Source organism: Salmo salar, chromosome ssa13 (genome assembly GCF_905237065.1).
Source record: "Salmo salar chromosome ssa13, Ssal_v3.1, whole genome shotgun sequence".
Classification (NCBI taxonomy): domain Eukaryota; kingdom Metazoa; phylum Chordata; class Actinopteri; order Salmoniformes; family Salmonidae; genus Salmo; species Salmo salar.
The window spans coordinates 87,132,614-87,150,825 of record NC_059454.1 but is presented as its reverse complement, the minus strand read 5'-3'; the positions used below and the strand labels follow the sequence as shown (position 1 = coordinate 87,150,825).

Sequence of the window (18,212 nt, the reverse complement as noted above, 5' to 3'; positions counted from 1 at the left end):
GTAATCATCCCCTTCCTCTGTTCATGTTAATCATCCCCTTCCTCTGTTCATGTTAATCATCCCCTTCCTCTGGTCCTGTCAATCATCCCCTTCCTCTGTTCATGTTAATCATCCCCTTCCTCTGTTCATTTGAATCATCCCCTTCCTCTGTTCATGTTAATCATCCCCTGCCTCTGTTCATGGTAATCATCCCCTTCCTCTGTTCATGTTAATCATCACCTTCTTCTGTTCATGTTAATCATCCCCTTCCTCTGTTCATGTTAATCATCCCCTTCCTCTGTTCATGTTAATCATCACCTTCTTCTGTTCATGGTAATCATCCCCTTCCTCTGTTCATGTTAATCATCACCTTCTTCTGTTCATGGTAATCATCCCCTTCCTCTGTTCATGTTAATCATCCCCTGCCTCTGTTCATGGTAATCATCCCCTTCCTCTGTTCATGTTAATCATCCCCTTCCTCTGTTCATGTGCTTGGCAGGCAGGGTTACAGTGGGGTGTAGAGCTAGGATAGGAATCAACTATCTGTATCAGTGGAGATGTTTTTGACGTCTTTCTCCATCACAGCTGGACCAATGTATCTTAAAGTTGGCTATTCTGAGGCTGTGTAGAGTGTGTGTGTGTATGTGTGTGTGTGTGTGCGCGTGTTTGTCCATGCGTCCGTGCGCGCCTCTACTCTGCTCCGCTCTAATGGCAGCTGGCATGGGGCCAGCATCATAGTAGAGGTAATTAGAATCCAGGGGTTTACAGAAGGAGCAACGATCCCCCCGATCTCACTATTAACAAATCTGTTAACAAACCTTACCGCCACTCTTCCCTACGGATCCCTACCCAGCCACTGAGATGGTTGGAAAGCAGAGTAAAAACAGAGGTCTTACCATGCACAGCAAACAGCAGAAGGACAGAGGGCTAACTAATGCAGATATCTGGTGTGGACTTGGTAATGTTCGAGACTGAGAAAATGGACAGGGGGATTGAAGACAAGATGCAAAGTGAAAAGACCTGGGGAAAGAGAGCTGGGCCGGTTGCGGCTCAGTTCAAATCATTACTGTGATTTGCTCCAGGGTGACTCAATAGTGTTTGGGATGCAGCACGTTCTCTGTCTTTAATCCACAGAATTACTATAAGAGAGAAGAGACCAGGAAGTACAAGGCTGTTCACAGACGACTTTGAACCAGGAGTCGGAAGAGAGAATGTGTTCCATTCACTGACTAACAAAAATTAAGTAATGCACAGTTTCTGTGTAACCTTGAACTGCCCTCTAAATAGAACCAGACAAAGTAGCAGCATAAAACCTCATTATTACATAAAATATTATGGAAGCCTCTCTCAATTATGTTACGCTATTGCTCAATTTTGATGGAAATGATTCCTTAGGATAAAGCAGTGCCTATAGAAGCAGCTTTTCAAATTCGACCTACAGCTCATAGAAAGAGAGAATCGTCCTGCATGCAGGGATAGTATTCAGGGTAAAGTGTGAAGAATGCCCAGTGTCTGCTCCTGCATTTGCAATGGCGTTTGAATAGCATACCACAAGGGACATTAGGTTAGAATAAACTTTGTCTCACTAGAGAAAGAGAGAGAGATTTAAAGCTCCCACCTCATCTTTCTTCTCTGGCTGACTCGGACCTTTGTTTTAATCGTCTCCAGGAGCTCTATGGAGTGATTGTGTTCTTCTTCAGTGGGCCAGCTTCTCTCTGGTTCCCCCTCCTACATTACAATCCCACCTTTGTATTCACGCCTCAGATCCCCTCCCCTATTGTTCTGCTTTATAACTCTGGGAAACCAGCATCACTCAACTATATTAGCTGGAGCCTACTACTGTCTCTGAGATCGCTTCTCTGAGCCATATTAAAGACTCCCCAGACAAAACTGTCTGTCAAGTTAAACCAAGCTTTAATAAGTAGAGGGATGTGTAACTGTATTCAAATAGGGGCTTGTGTATCTACGCTGACAAAGAGAGACGAGCTATCAAGAAAGACAAACTACAACGTTTTGCATGAAGAGGGGGAGGTGGGGACAGGTTCCATTGGCATTGATTCATTCTCATTGTGTCGTGAAACGTCATATTATTGAAATGGTCTTTAAAAGAGCTTAAGCCTCGTCTAAGTAAAACACTGCAGGTGGCAGGGATATTGGGGGATGTTGGCAGCTGTAATTCAATTGAATACTATTCAACCTTTAAAGTATTTTATCCGTATCATACACCTACACATAACACAGTATAGAATGTCCAGCTCAACTGGGAGGACCAAGCTTTCGTTCATTGGATCCGTGTAGATCAGAGCACGCTATCTTGAACATGATTAATTCATGAAAAGAGAAATCGTGTTATCACATTTTATTTTCCAGTTGTTTATTCAGAGAATGTGTGCACCGCAACGTTAATAGGGATATCATACTGTTAGTTCACACAGAGACAGCGGCATAGCACAGAGGCTATTGCATTCCTGAGGAGCATTCTCACTGGTAACATAGAGGGAATTGAAGTGGAGCTCCCTGCTTCATCGACGTCACCTAGTTTCACAGCTTGGGAAAAAAGATACAATTACTTTTTTCATTACATACAGTAGAAAGTGACATTGCTTCTCTCTGACTTGGTTTCTTACACTCTGCCTCTTTGGTTAGCCATCAATCAGCTTGAAGAAATGGAAATCTAGTTAAACCAGCCTTTCAAAACCAGAGGAGGGCTGCTGAAGGATATCACACAGACAGTGCAATCCTCATTTAATAAAGGAGAGAGGGAAAGAGAGAGAGAGGAACACAGCAACCTTGGTTGTCATCTCCTGAACATGTTGTTGCCTGCTGTTGCTCTCGGTCTAAATGAAAACTGGCATATTTATATTTATTTTAAATTAACATGATTGTGGGCCTGCCAGTGTCAGGAGGATTTTATTTACATACCAATTATCACATTTACGAACCGCCTTTTCTACTGATTAATATAATTGCCATATACACAAGCATGCATACGAGAGAGAGGGAGAGGAAGACGGAAGAGGATGGGGCCGTTTTGAGACTGCCGTGAAATTCATGTGTCTGCTAAAAGAGAAAGCTGATTGCCTTGCCTTTGCAGGGGGAAAAAAGCATAACTTTAAGTAAGTCCTCCATGTTAAACTGTTACCTCCAGGCCATAGGGATTTCTCACCTTTCCAATTACTATTTGAGCTGGAAAGCACAATATTTCCCAACCTTTCTGGTTCTTCCTCACACGAGAGGGCCAGGGCTCGATCGGCTGTTACTTGGAGGTGGCTCGCAGGCATACTCACATTTCTGACAGAAAGAGGAGAAGAGAGAATAGGAGGCTCTCTGCTCGAGTGTGGTGGAGGGGGAACGGGCTGGCTGTCGCGCTGAAGCCCTATTAATAAAATGACTCTGTAATGGGCAGTTCCCTGCAGCCTGGCACAGGAACAGAGAGAGGGATTGATGGACGGGGCCTAGTCTAGTTCTCCCTCCTTGCATTCTTAGCTAACTGTATGGACTATTCCTCTCATACTTAGCTAACTGTATGGACTATTCCTCTCATACTTAGCTAACTGTATGGACTATTCCTGTCATTCTTAGCTAACTGTATGGACTATTCCTGTCATTCTTAGCTAACTGTATGGACTATTCCTCTCATTCTTAGCTAACTGTATGGACTATTCCTCTCATACTTAGCTAACTGTATGGACTATTCCTGTCATTCTTAGCTAACTGTATGGACTATTCCTGTCATTCTTAGCTAACTGTATGGACTATTCCTCTCATTCTTAGCTAACTGTATGGACTATTCCTCTCATTCTTAGCTAACTGTATGGACTATTCCTGTCATTCTTAGCTAACTGTATGGACTATTCCTCTCATACTTAGCTAACTGTATGGACTATTCCTCTCATTCTTAGCTAACTGTATGGACTATTCCTCTCATACTTAGCTAACTGTATGGACTATTCCTGTCATTCTTAGCTAACTGTATGGACTATTCCTCTCATTCTTAGCTAACTGTATGGACTATTCCTCTCATTCTTAGCTAACTGTATGGACTATTCCTCTCATTCTTAGCTAACTGTATGGACTATTCCTCTCATTCTTAGCTAACTGTATGGACTATTCCTCTCATTCTTAGCTAACTGTATGGACTATTCCTGTCATTCTTAGCTAACTGTATGAACTATTCCTGTCATTCTTAGCTAACTGTAAGGACTATTCCTCTCATACTTAGCTAACTGTATGGACTATTCCTGTCATTCTTAGCTAACTGTATGGACTATTCCTGTCATTCTTAGCTAACTGTATGGACTATTCCTGTCATTCTTAGCTAACTGTATGGACTATTCCTGTCATTCTTAGCTAACTGTAAGGACTACTCCTCTCCCAACCCAAGGCCAGCCACCATCACACAAGTCTGAATGAGACAGGGCTAGGCTTGAGGAGGACAGTGAAGACAATTCTCCATCATAGTAGTAATTCAGCCTGCCTTACTGTTCTCTGTGTCAGTCCATTGGTCATACTCACCCTTCTGTGACTCCCTCTCTAATTGTGCATATTTGTCGTGCTGATGGCTTTGCTCGGTGCTGCAGGAGGATCTGTTGAGTCCATCGCCGTGGCGTTCGGTGGCGTTATATGACACACAAAGGTCCCTGTTAGAATATGCATCAGTTCGCTTCACCATAGCGACCTCTTTGGATACTGAGTGGGGGACCTCATGAATATTTAATTCAGACAGATTTGAGGAATTTTCTTCCTCAAGTGTTTTTCTCGAGCCATTTTGTTAATGTCAACATGAAAAAAAGTTACAGACATAGCCTTAGTGTTGACATATAGCCTATATTGTATAATTATATACTGTATGATTCTGGTTGAATAATTAAGGTTGACTGAATATTTTAGGCTGTCTTATCTATCCTTTGTCTAAGTAATACAGCTCATTACTTAGCCCTCTCCAGTCCACTATCACTCATTAGGCAATTCATTGTCCCTTTGATGAAAGCACAGCTTTATATGCACCTGATCCACGTTTGGCTTGCTCACAACACTCAGTTTTAGCATTATAAAGGAATATCATGCTTATATCATGCTTTTTCCAAGATGTCGTAGCAGTCGGAAGTCTGTTTTGTTTGTCTTGTCCCGTCCCGTGTATATATCATTTTTCTTCGTATATATTTCGTATATATTTTTTTTCCATCTACGGACTGAACATACTCTCCTGCAACCCGCCTCATCCAATGTGGTATGGATCTGCTATTTTTTATACTTTAGAACCGGAAGCCCCCTTCAGCAGCTAGCCAGTTAACTAGCTACTAGCTAGGAGTCAGTTAGCCACTGCTAGCGGTCATCATCGTTAACTTGGACATCTGCCAGCCTCAGGCCGGTCAATTCCTGCCAGTCTGCACAGCGCGATATCAACCCAGAGCATATCGGACTGCTTTTTCTCTACCACATCTCCGGATTCCTACCGCAAGCTCTGAACCTTTACTCCAGATCATCGCAGCTGCTATCCAAGTGGCTACTTCTGGCTAACGTCTCTGTCCCGAAGCAAACACCAGTTAGCCTAGAGCTAGCTTCGAGCTAGGCCCATCTCCCGGCTAACCGAAGAGATCCATCAGACAATTCCTGGGCTTCAATACCTCTTTTGCTAATTGGCCTGGACCCTTTGCTGCTGACATGGAGCCCCGCCGATCCATTATGACTGGTCTGCCGACGTAACCGTCCGAGGGGGTTTCAACAGGCTCATCCGTTGCGACGTTCCCCTGAGGCCCATCTACTAGCCTGCTAGCCCTGGCCTGCTAGCTGTCTGAATGCCTCCAGCTCGCCTAGCAACTCATTGGACCCTATGATCACTCATTGGACCCTATGATCACTGCATGTGTGGGGGGTGGAACACAAGATCTAGCAAAGGCATATTGAGCAGGACTGGAGGCTCTACAGTGAAATAAGACAAAAATCACTAACCAAAACAGCAGTAGTAGACATTAGCAGTGGCTAATGTCAATATGTCTTGTCTACTGCTGTTTTGGTTAGTGATTTTTGTCTTATTTCACTGTAGAGCCTCCAGTCCTGCTCAATATGCCTTTGCTAGATCTTGTGTTCCACCCCCCACACATGCAGTGACCTCACCTGGCTTAAATGGTACCTCTAGAGACAAAACCTCTCTCATCGTCACTCAATTCCTAGGCTTACTTCCACTGTACACACATCCTACCATACTCTTGTCTGTACATTATGCCTTATTCTTCCGCGCCCAGAAATCTGCTCCTTTTACTCTCTGTTCCGAACGCACTAGACAACCAGTTCTTTTTTCCTTTAGCCGTACTCTCATCCTTCTGTTCCTCTGGTGATGTAGAGGTTAACCCAGGCCCTGCAGTCCCCAGCATCACTCCCATTCCCCAGGCGCTCTCATTTGTTGACTTCTGTAACCGTAAAAGCCTTGGTTTCATGCATGTTAACATTAGAAGCCTCCTCCCTAAGTTTGTTTTATTCACTGCTTTAGCACACTCCGCCAACTCGGATGTCCTAGCCGTGTCTGAATCCTGGCTTAGGAAGGCCACCAAATATCCTGAATTTTCCATCCCCAACTATAAAATTTTCCGACAAGATAGAACTGCCAAAGGGGGCGGAGTTGCAATCTACTGCAGAGATAGCTGCAGAGTTTTGTCATACTATCCATGTCTGTGCCCAAACAATTTGAGTTTCTACTTTTAAAAATGCACCTTTTCAGAAACAAGTCTCTAACCGTTGCTGCTTATTATAGACCCCCTTCAGCCCCCAGCTTTGCCCTGGACACCATATGTGAATTGATCGCCCCCCATCTATCTTCAGAATTCGTACTGTTAGGTGACCTAAACTGGGACATGCTTAACACCCCGGCTGTCCTACTAGATGCCCTCAATCTCACACAAATTATCAAGGAACCTACCAGGTACAACCCTAAATCCGTAACCATGGGCACCCTCTTAGATATCTTCCTGGCCAACTTGCCCTCTAAATACACCTCTGCTGTCTTCAACCAGGACCTCAGCGATCACTGCCTCATTGCCTGCGTGCGTAATGGGTCCGCGGTCAAACAACCACCCCTCATCACTGTCAAAAGCTCCCTAAAACACTTCAGCGAGCAGGCCTTTCTAATTGACCTTGGAATGGATATTGACCTCATCCCGTCAGTAGAGGATGCCTGGTTGCTCTTTAAAAGTGCTTTCCTCTCCTTTTTAAATAAGCATGCCCCATTCAGAAAATGTAGAACTAAGAACAGATATAGCCCTTGGTTCACCCCAGACTTGACTGCCCTTGACCAACACAAAAACATCCTGTGGCGTTCTGCATTAGCATCCAATAGCCCCGGCAATATGCAACTTTCAGGGAAGTCAGGAACCAATATACTCAGTCAGTTAGCAAAGCTAAGGCTAGCTTTTTCAAACAGAAATGTGCTTCCTGTAGCACTAATTCCAAAAAGCTTTGGGACACTGTAAAGTCCATGGAGAATAAGAGGACCTCCTCCCATCTGCCCACTGCACTGAGGCTAGGAAACACTGTCATCACCCGCTTCTCCTTCACCCAAATCCAGACAGCTGATGTTCTGAAAGAGCTGCAAATTCTGGATCCCTACAAATCAGCTGGGCTATACAATCTGGACCCTCTCTTTCTAAAATTATCCGCCGAAATTGTTGCAACCCCTATTACTAGCCTATTCAACCTCTCTTTCGTATCGTCTGAGATCCCCAAAGATTGGAAAGCTGCCGCTGTCATCCCCCTCTTCAAAGGGGGAGACACTCTAGACCCAAACTGTTATAGACCTATATCCATCCTGCCCTGCATTTCTAAAATCTTCGAAAGTCAAGTTAACAAACAGATCACCGACCATTTCAAATCCCACCGTACCTTCTCCACTATGCTATCTGGTTTCCAAGCTGGTCATGGGTGCACCTCAGCCACGCTCAAGGTCCTAAACGATATCATAACCACCATCGATAAAAGACAGTACTGTGCAACCGTCTTCATTGACCTGGCCAAGGCTTTCGACTCTGTCAATCACTGCATTCTTATCGGCAGACTCAACAGCCTTGGCTTCTCAAATGACTGCCTCGCCTGGTTCGCCAACTACTTCTCAGACAGAGTTCAGTGGGTCAAATCAGTGGGTCTGTTATCCGGACCTCTGGCAGTCTCTATGGGGGTTCCACAGGGTTCAATTCTTGGGCCGACTCTTTTGTCTGTATACATCAATGATTTCGCTCTTGCTGCTGGTGATTCTCTGATCCACCTCTACACAGACGACACCGTTCTGTATACTTCTGTCCCTTCTTTGGACACTGTGTTAACAAACCTCCAAATGAGCTTCAATGCCATACAACTCTCCTTCCATGGCCTCCAACTGCTCTTAAATGCAAGTAAAACTAAATGCATGCTCTTCAACCGATCGCTGCCAGCACCTGCCTGCCTGTCTAGCATCACTACTCTGGACGGTTCTGACTTATATATGTGGACAACTACAAATACCTATGTGTCTGGTTGGACTGTAAACTCTCCTTCTAGACTCACATTAAGCATCTCCAATCCAAAATGAAATCTAGAATCGGCTTCCTATTTCGCAACAAAGCCTCCTTCAGTCATGCTGCCAAACATACCCTCGGAAAACTGACTATCCTTCCGATCCTCGACTTCGGCGATGTCATTTACAAAATAGCCTCCAACCCTCTACTCAAGAAATTGGATGCAGTCTATCACATGCCATCCGTTTTGTCACCAAAGCCCCATATACTACCCACCACTGCGACTTGTATGCTCTCGTTGGCTGGCCCTGACTACATATCCGTCGCCAAACCCACTGGCTCCAGATCATCTATAAGTCTTTGCTCGGTAAAGCCCCACCTTATCTCAGCTCACTGGTCACCGTAGCACGCGCTCCAGCAGGTATATTGCACTGGTCATCCCCAAAGCCAACACTTACTTTGGCCGCCTTTCCTTCCAGTTCTCTGCTACCAATGACTGGAACGAATTGCAAAAATCACTGAAGCTGGAGTCTTATATCTCCCTCTCTAACTTTAAGCGTCAGCTTACCGATCACTGTACCTGTACACAGCCAATCTGTAAATACCACACCCGACTACCTCATCCCCATATTATTACTTACCCTCTTGCTCTTTTGCACCCCAGTATCTCTACTTGCACAACATCATCTGCACATCTAGCACTCCAGTATTAATGGTAAAATGTAATTATATTTGCCTCTATGGCCTATTTATTGCCTACCTCCCTACTCTTCTACATTTGTACATAGATTTTTCTATTTTTATTTTCTATTGTGTTATTGACTACGTTTGTTTATGTGTAACTCTGTGTTGTTGTTTTTGTCGCACTGCTTTGCTTTATCTTGGCCAGGTCACAGTTGTAAATGAGAACTTGTTCTCAACTGGACTAACTCGTTAAATAAAGGTGAAGTAAAACATAAAATGAAATATAGATATATGACAGATACACCGATGTGTGTCATCATGACCAGGTAAGTGTGAATGGGGTTGAGGTGTGGGTCAATGGACTACAGTGAGGTGAAAGGGGTTGAGATGAGGGACAATAGACTGCAGTGAGGTGAAAGGAGTTGAGATGAGGGACAATAGACTACAGTGAGGTGAAAGGGGTTGAGATGAGGGACAATGGACTACAGTGAGGTGAAAGGGGTTGAGATGAGGGTAAATGGACTGCAGTGAGGTGAAAGGGGTTGAGGTGTGGGTCAATGGACTGCAGTGAGGTGAAAGGAGTCGAGATGAGGGACAATAGACTACAGTGAGGTGAAAGGAGTCGAGATGAGGGACAATAGACTGCAGTGAGGTGAAAGGAGTTGAGATGAGGGACAATAGACTGCAGTGAGGTGAAAGGAGTTGAGATGAGGGACAATAGACTACAGTGAGGTGAAAGGAGTCGAGATGAGGGACAATAGACTACAGTGAGGTGAAAGGGGTTGAGGTGTGGGTCAATGGACTGCAGTGAGGTGAAAGGGGTCGAGATGAGGGACAATAGACTGCAGTGAGGTGGAAAGGGGTTGAGGTGTGGGACAATAGACTGCAGTGAGGTGAAAGGGGTTGAGGTGTGGGACAATAGACTGCAGTGAGGTGAAAGGAGTCGAGATGAGGGACAATAGACTACAGTGAGGTGAAATGGGTTGAGATGAAGGACAATAGACTACAGTGAGGTGAAAGGGGTTGAGATGAGGGACAATAGACTACAGTGAGGTGAAAGGAGTCGAGATGAGGGACAATAGACTACAGTGAGGTGAAAGGAGTCGAGATGAGGGACAATAGACTGCAGTGAGGTGAAAGGAGTCGAGATGAGGGACAATAGACTACAGTGAGGTGAAATGGGTTGAGATGAGGGACAATAGACTACAGTGAGGTGAAAGGAGTCGAGATGAGGGACAATAGACTACAGTGAGGTGAAAGGAGTTGAGATGAGGGACAATAGACTGCAGTGAGGTGAAAGGAGTCGAGATGAGGGACAATTGACTACAGTGAGGTGAAAGGGGTTGAGATGAGGGACAATAGACTACAGTGAGGTGAAAGGGATTGAGATGAGGGACAATAGACTACAGTGAGGTGAAAGGGATTGAGATGAGGGACAATAGACTACAGTGGGGTGAAAGGTGTCGAGATGAGGGACAATAGACTACAGGGATGTGACAGGAGTCGAGATGAGGGACATTAGACTACAGTGAGGTGAAAGGGGTCGAGGTGTGGGACAATGGACTACGGTGAGGGTCAGCTAAGCTGCAGGTCAATTTACCATCACTCTTTTCACCGAGGAGAATTGATCCCATGAAGTGATGCTTTCTAGTACGTGAGAGTTTCCACCCACCAACACAGACTAGTAGACAGTAAGTCAAGATGGGAGCAGAGCAAGTATGGAACATTAGTGTCTGAAGCCTCGTTTGAAGGGCTGCCTCCCAGCCTGAGGGGGTCAGGAAGTTTCTAGCAGCACTGGTTCAGGTCCCTGGTGTAGCCTTGCATACCAGTAGTTCTGTGTGGGTTGGACGCACCATGACCACTCCTACTCTAGTGTCTGCTCTGCTCTGTTCAGGGACACAGTGGGCGGCTTTGCTGCCTGAGTGGAGTAAAGTTATGTTGGTCTGCTCTCCTGTTCCCGTTGACACGACCAAATGCCTGGTTGCTATGAGACAACCCTGCTGTCTTCATGGTGTCCCTGTACTAAAGGGGAGGGGGGTGTGTCAGACATGTTGTGTGGCTCTGTCACCTCCCTCACTGCTGTTTAATTACAACGGTTTCCTGGAAGTTAAGTTTGGCCTGCTGCTCCTTGTTATAGCCCTATTACTAAAACCACTGGAGTGTACATGTTGCACAAAAGCTGAAAGACAATGATACATATTTTCTCTGTAAAATAAATAATTGAGAGGATTGTCATTAGTTTGTCCATTGTCAGTGAAGCAGCTATCGCCGCTTTGTTAATTTAGAGCAATGTAAAATAATGTAATTAGAAAGAAGACCCATAGTCCGTCAACGTCATTGACAGCGTGTTCAGTTATCTTCCCTCCGTGACCCTTGTGTGACCCAGAGCATCAGTAGTCTGCACTCTGCCTGCCCCTCATGACTAATAAAACACAGCAATCTCATGATTCCCTCCAGGCTTTGCCTTTCCCTCTCTTTTCTCTGGCCTGACTGGGCATTGACGTAGACCAGAAGGGATTCAAAATAGTCACATAAAAATAATTTCCCTATTGTGTTGCAACAGAGACTTCAGTGTGTTCCAGTCCCAGTGGATGTGAACTATGGTGGTGTTAGTCCCAGATCCCAGGAAAACCTCTGATGCCTCGCTGTTGTGTGCTGAATGGAAATAATAGGGGGATTGCTGCTGATCTAAACTGCTGTCATAGTGCATTTCCTTAGCTCTTAAATCTCCCCCTATCGCTGCCGCTTTTTCAGCCCAAAAACGCTACATGTCTCTTTCCTTATTGATGCTTCTGTTCTCTGATAAATAATTCAAACAGCAGCCCATTTGAATTCCTGACCGACTGGGCGTTTCTGTCATGTTTGTCTTATGTATGGATTTGGTTGATTTATTGGCCCGGGTGGAAAGGTTGTCCAGGAGTGGACGTTTAGCATCATATTATCTGACAGAAACAGGATTAGCCTTCCCCCAGGGGTCCTGGGATCTAAACAAGGGTTTGATTACCTTCCCTTTGTGTTTTTCCTGCTTTGACTGCAAATCTCCTCCACCTGAGTCAATCTGCATTCTCATACACTCTCAACCCGCCTTGTCCTCAGGTTCAACCTCTGCAGGTATTTAGTAAATCACCCTAGCTAGCACAAGCTCGATATCCAACTTAGATACAAGCTGGTAACGGTTTATGTTCTGCTTGGTGGGAAGTGACGGTGTCACTGGCTGTACGTGTTTCACCTGGCCTGCACTGCCTCATTCTAACTGGCTGCCATGTAGTCGTTAGCGCAACAGCCATGTGTGTACGCTCTCCTGTAAAGTGTGTTTGTGTAGCGGTAACTCTCCTGTAAAGTGTGTTTGTGTAGCGGTAACTCAATGAACGCATTTTGTCATGAGCTTTATTTATTAACGGTGAACTGATTTTGCTCCTTGGTCCCAGATTTTGCTTCTTGGCCCCAAGAAAGAGCGTGGTGCTCTTTCTTGGTGGACACAAAGCCAGAGGACTGCAGTGCTCCAGTCTATAGCTAACGTACCACACACTGAAGAAATAGACTGGGGCTCTTTTCTTCATTGTCACAAAAGGCCAGCCACTCCGCTGGAGTCCCCACTCCCCTTTTACATAGTGATAAGACAGCCATTATCCTCTGAACCTTTCTTTGCACCCAGCCAGGAGAAAGGAAAGAGTGAGAGAAGGGAGGAGGATGGTAGAGAGAGAGAAAGAGAGAGATTTCTCCTTCCCTAGAGTGAGACTGGGCTTCACCTCTGTGTGGAGGGGTTTTGTGTGAGCAGTGAAGAGGTCCTTAACCTTCTATCAGATGGAGCCACAGAGTTGTGCTCTGCCTGAATGGCTGCATTGAAAAGCCCTGAAGCAGAGGAGATGCTTCTATAGACTTGGGGAGAGGAGAGAGAGAGAATGCAACGAGCGTCGGTCGGGCCGCTGGAGTGTGACCCTCTCATGATGTGCACGCACTGTGAAACACTCCATCACCGCTGAACTTGTGTCCTGCGTTGAATAGGCTGCCTGACAAACCTGTCCTCCCACTGAGGTGTCATAATAACAGACAGACAGACACACGGATATCTTAACATCACTGAATGTGGGAGGCCTATAATACACAGCATTGATGGCCTATAGGCCAAATTATTTACAAAGATGTGTTAGTGTTGCCACTGGCCATTTGTACTAGACATTATATGTCAGCCTCAGGGAAACATACTACTATTTACCACTGTACAGTAAGCTGTATTCTTCATCAGAAATGTGTTCTAGGGAATTGGATGACTATAGGTGTGAAAAGAGGAAATCCTAGAGGACATATATCATCCAGTTGTCTTTTTTTCCCCCCCGGCCGTATAAGCAGGTGGTTTAGGTCCATGTCCATTCGGAGGTGGTTATAGTACAGCAACACTGGCAGGTGTGTGGTAGAGCTCTAGAGTAGACTGGTGCCTACATCCTGTGGCAGGGTGGCAGCGTTGCAGTAGTGTGGCTGCAGCAGTGTGGCATGGCCTGGCAGAGCTCCTCTTTATCCAGTCAGACAGTTCTATCAGATCCACCTGTTCCTGTCTCTTCACATCACCTCCCTCACTCCCCATGGTCCTCCTCTACCAGCCAGCCCTGAACTCACCACCCACCGGACCACACCGCACTGCCTCCCCAGGACCCAGCCTGCTCCTCTCCACACCACTCGTTACCTAGCGACCGTAACCAGGGAATGTGTGGTGCACAGTGACATTGAGATACCTTATCTCCCCCTCTGTGGTTTTGTCTGGTGCAGTTTTTTTTCTCCTCCAATTTTTTTCCCCATCTCGCTTTTTTATTGTTCTCTCAACGAGAAACCACAATGAAAATGAGTGGGCCTAAATCTGTTTTTAAGCACTTCTTCTGAATTATAGGGAACAGATTTCTGTTTTACAATCTGTCGTGAGATGTGTGAGAATAAACATTTGCCGTCTGTGTCTCTCTGTGAGGCTTTATTGACCAGCATGATGAGAGTTAATATCATTATGGATCATGTTGCTGCCTGGTGGCAGAGCAGAGGAGGCTGGGGTTGGTTGGTGCAGTGAGGTGTCTCTGCCTGGTTGGCTCTAACTGTCTATGGTTCCATAAGGAAGACTGTCCATTGTCCCCCATTGAAGGATACACACTATTTGCCCTCTTTTACTTGTCAGCATCTTTGCATCTTTTCCACACTACAGAGGCCATCACCGTTGTATTTCTTGTCCATGTCTCTCCTTTCTGCCTTTAGACTAATGTCTGTTTTCCTCTTTGGTCTTTCAGGTAGAAGACGCCATGCTCATGTTTGATAAAACTACAAACAGACATAGAGGTAAGTCCACCATCCATATATTACCCTCCCCTGTGTTTTTCTTTTATGTGTATTCATGTGACAGAAAATAGTACATTTCTGTGGCACTTTCCCTTGTAAACAACACAAGGGTGATTCATTTCACATGGTGCCAGCTTGTTACAGTGCTTATCCAAGCACTGGAAAACATCCTTTAAAAATCAATATAGTGGTATTTAAAACCTTCGACCTGGATGAGGTGTGACTGATGTTATAGGTGGTGGTGGGTGTTGTGTAGGAACAAAATTGGGCTCTTCCTCTCTGGGTGTCTGTAGGGGGTTATGGAGCCAGCCGAGGGTGCTGCCTACCTGCTGCCTGGCTCTAGTGCTACCGGTCGCTGCGCTGGGAGATAATAGCAGAGATAAGGCCCAGGAGCAGTGCTGTCTTTATCTCTCTCTTATCTGCTCTTTATCTGGGATTAGGGGGAGGCTTCTCTAAGGCAGAGGACTTTCCAAAGACAGACTGTCTCCCTTTCCTTCCCTGAATTACAATAGCACCACCAGACACTGTGCCCTGTATATAGCCTCGTTATGATTATGTACATTACTTGTGTTACTTTTTGATTGATTATATTTTTTTTGTTGCTTTTGTTTATTTAGTTAATATTATATTAACTCTATTTCTTGAACTGCATTGTTGGTTAAGGGCTTGTGAGTAAGCATTTCACGGTAAGGTCTACTACACCTGTTCTATTCGGCGCATGTGACAAATAAAATGTGATCTGATTTGATTTTGACCTCCACAGCGCCAGCCAGGACCACTAACCACTAACCAACAGCAGGCTAAAAGACACTAAAACATCTAATATAGTCTACAGCTGATAGACAGACAGACATAGTGCCTCTGTTATTGTTCCTGTGGTCCACAGTGATGTGTAGCAATGCTGATGTGATGATAGTATGGAAACTATAAAGGCCACAGTAGTGCAGCCATGGAGGGGGCGCGTGCTTAGTAAGGTGCTACAGTGGGTAGTGTATACGGCCCAGTACATCACTTGGGCCAAGCTCCCTGCCGTCCAGGACCTCTATAGCAAGGTATGTCAGAGGAAGCCCTAAAAATTGTCAAAGACTCCAGCCACCTAAATCAAAGACTGTTCTCTCTGCTACCGTACGGCAAGCGGTTCCGGACAGCGGTACCGGACCAAAAGGCTCATGAACAGCTTCTACTCCCGAGCCAGCAGACTGCTGAACAGTTAATCAAATGGCTACCATGACTATTTGCATTGACCCCCTTTTTTTTGCACTGACTCTCTTGTATTTGTATTTATTATAGATCCCCATTAGTTCCTGCTAAGGCAACAGCAACTCTTTATGTGGTCCAGCAAAATTATACAATATTTAAAATATTTCAATACATTCACAACAGATTTCATAACAAATGAAGTGTGTATTCTCAGGCCGCTACTCTACTACCACATATCTACAACATAAAATCCATGTGTACGTGTGTATAGTGCGTATGTTATCATGTGTGTGTGTGTGTGTATGTGTGTGTCTCTTCATAGTCCCTGCTGTACCCTAAGGTCTATTTTTTTCTGTTTTATAAATCTGATTCTACTGCTTGCATAAGTTACTTGACGTGGAATAGAGTTGCATGTAGTCATGTCTCTATGTAGTGCTGTGCGCCTCCCATAGTCTGTTCTAGATTTGGGGACTGGTGACATGTCTTGTGGGGTATGCATGGGTGTCCGAGCTGTGTGCTAGTAGTTTTAACAGACAGCTCGGTGCATTCAACATGTCAATACTTCTCACAAATACAAGTAGTGATGCAGTCAATCTCTCCTCTACTTAGAGCCAGGAGAGATTGACATGCATATTATTAATGTTAGCCCTCTGTGTACGTTTATTATAGACCTCTCCCCATCTTAGTTATGGTTGTATCATTATGTTTTGACCATGACAGTTTACAATCCAGGGTTACTCCAAGCAGTTTAGTCTCCTCAATTTCCACATTATTCATTACAATATTTAGTTGAGGTTTAGGGTTTAGTGAATGATTTTAGTTTTTGAAATATGTAGGACTAATTTATTTCTTATCACCCATTCTGAAACTAACTGCAGCTCTTTGTTAAGTGTTGCAGTGATTTCACTTGCTGTGGTAGCTGATGTGTATTGTGTTGAATCATCAGCATACAGTACATAGACACATAGGCTTTACTCAAAGCCAGGGACAGGTCATTAGTAAAGATTTTAAAAAGTAAGGGGCCTAGACAGCTGCCCTGGGGAATGTCTGACTTTATCTGTATTATGTTGGAGAGGCTTCCAATAAAGAATACCCTCTGTGTTCTGTTAGACGGTATCTCTCGATCCACAATATAGCAGGTTATATAGCCATAACACATACGTTATGATCGATAATGTGAAAAGCTGCACTGAAGTCTAACAAAACAGCTCCCACACTCTTTTTATTATCAATTTCTCTAAGCCAATCATCATTAATTTGTGTAAGTGCCGTACATGTTGAATGCCCCTCCCTAAAAGCATGCTGAACATTTTGCTTACTGTTAAATAGCATTGTATATGGTCCAACAATTTTTTCCAAAACTTAACTAACATGCTTACCACACCACTCGCGTCGCGAGTGCGAGCGTTACAAAAAAATGGACACATACATTTTATTCAATCATTGCACCCACACTGCTCGCGCTCGCCAACGAGCGTCTGCATTGCAAGGAGCTAAAATAGAAGTTGCTTCTATTTGTGGCGCAGAACGCGCTGCAAGTCCTGCCCCTCCCATCTCCTCATTGGCTTTTAGAAGCATATGCCCATCTCCTCATTGGTTATACCCACGTGGGTGATTGAAAGATGAATGGAGGTCGGTTTTGGTAATACACCTTATGAAAGTTAGTTGCCAATCGCCATATAAAGTCCAAAGAAGAAAAGGCCTGGAAGGAGGAGAGATGACTAGAAACGATTCGGTTGACCTTTTTTATGTGTGAATTAATTGTCGGAGTAGAGGACCTTCTGCATTTCAGGTAAAATGACAACTCAACATTTATATCCCAGGTCAAATGACCTAGCAACAGCAAGCTAGCTATCTAAATAGGACAAATTAGCTAGCAACTGCAAGCTAGATACATTTCCATAAATGTTTAATGCTTTTTGACCTGTCCCCAAATTAATATAATTGGTTCAGAGTTTGTCGTGATCGCGTTTGGTGTGGGGGGACAAAATCAATTTGCGCACACGGATGCACGCGCACACCCGGTTTAGGCATAGTGTAAGGGTTGGTAACAGGCTGATTGGTCAGCTGTTTGAGCCAGGAAAGGGTGCTTTGCTATTCTTGGGTAGTGGAATGACTTTAGTTTCCCTCCAGGCCTGAGGGCACACATTTTCCTGTGCGCTTAGATTGAAGAGATGAACCGGCTCTATGCACACTCACTAGACTCTACCCACACACACATACTACACTGACACTCCAACACACACACACACACACACACACACACACACACACACACACACACACACACACACACACACACACACACACACACACACACACACACACGCTCACACACACTACATACGCTCACACACACACTTTCACACTCTTTCACACTCTATGCTGCTGTTACTCTGTTTATTATCTATCCTGATTGCCTAGTCACTTTTACCCCTACCTACATGTACATATTACCTCAACTACCTGAACTACTTCGTACCCCTGCACATTGACTCGGTACAGGTACTCCTTGTAAATAGTCTCGTAATTGTTATTTTGTGTTTATTA

At 44.7% G+C, this 18,212-nt stretch overlaps 1 protein-coding gene across 16 annotated transcripts in view; it reads left to right on the top strand.

Annotated features, from left to right (window-relative positions):
- msi2h (RNA-binding protein Musashi homolog 2) overlaps positions 1–18,212 on the top strand; it is a 358,783-nt gene that overhangs the window by 165,102 nt on the left and 175,469 nt on the right. For all 16 annotated transcript variants that reach the window (XM_014137427.2, XM_045692183.1, XM_014137432.2 and 13 more), the window contains 1 exon segment: positions 14,414–14,462. In XM_014137427.2, the coding sequence (XP_013992902.1) occupies positions 14,414–14,462 (49 nt within the window).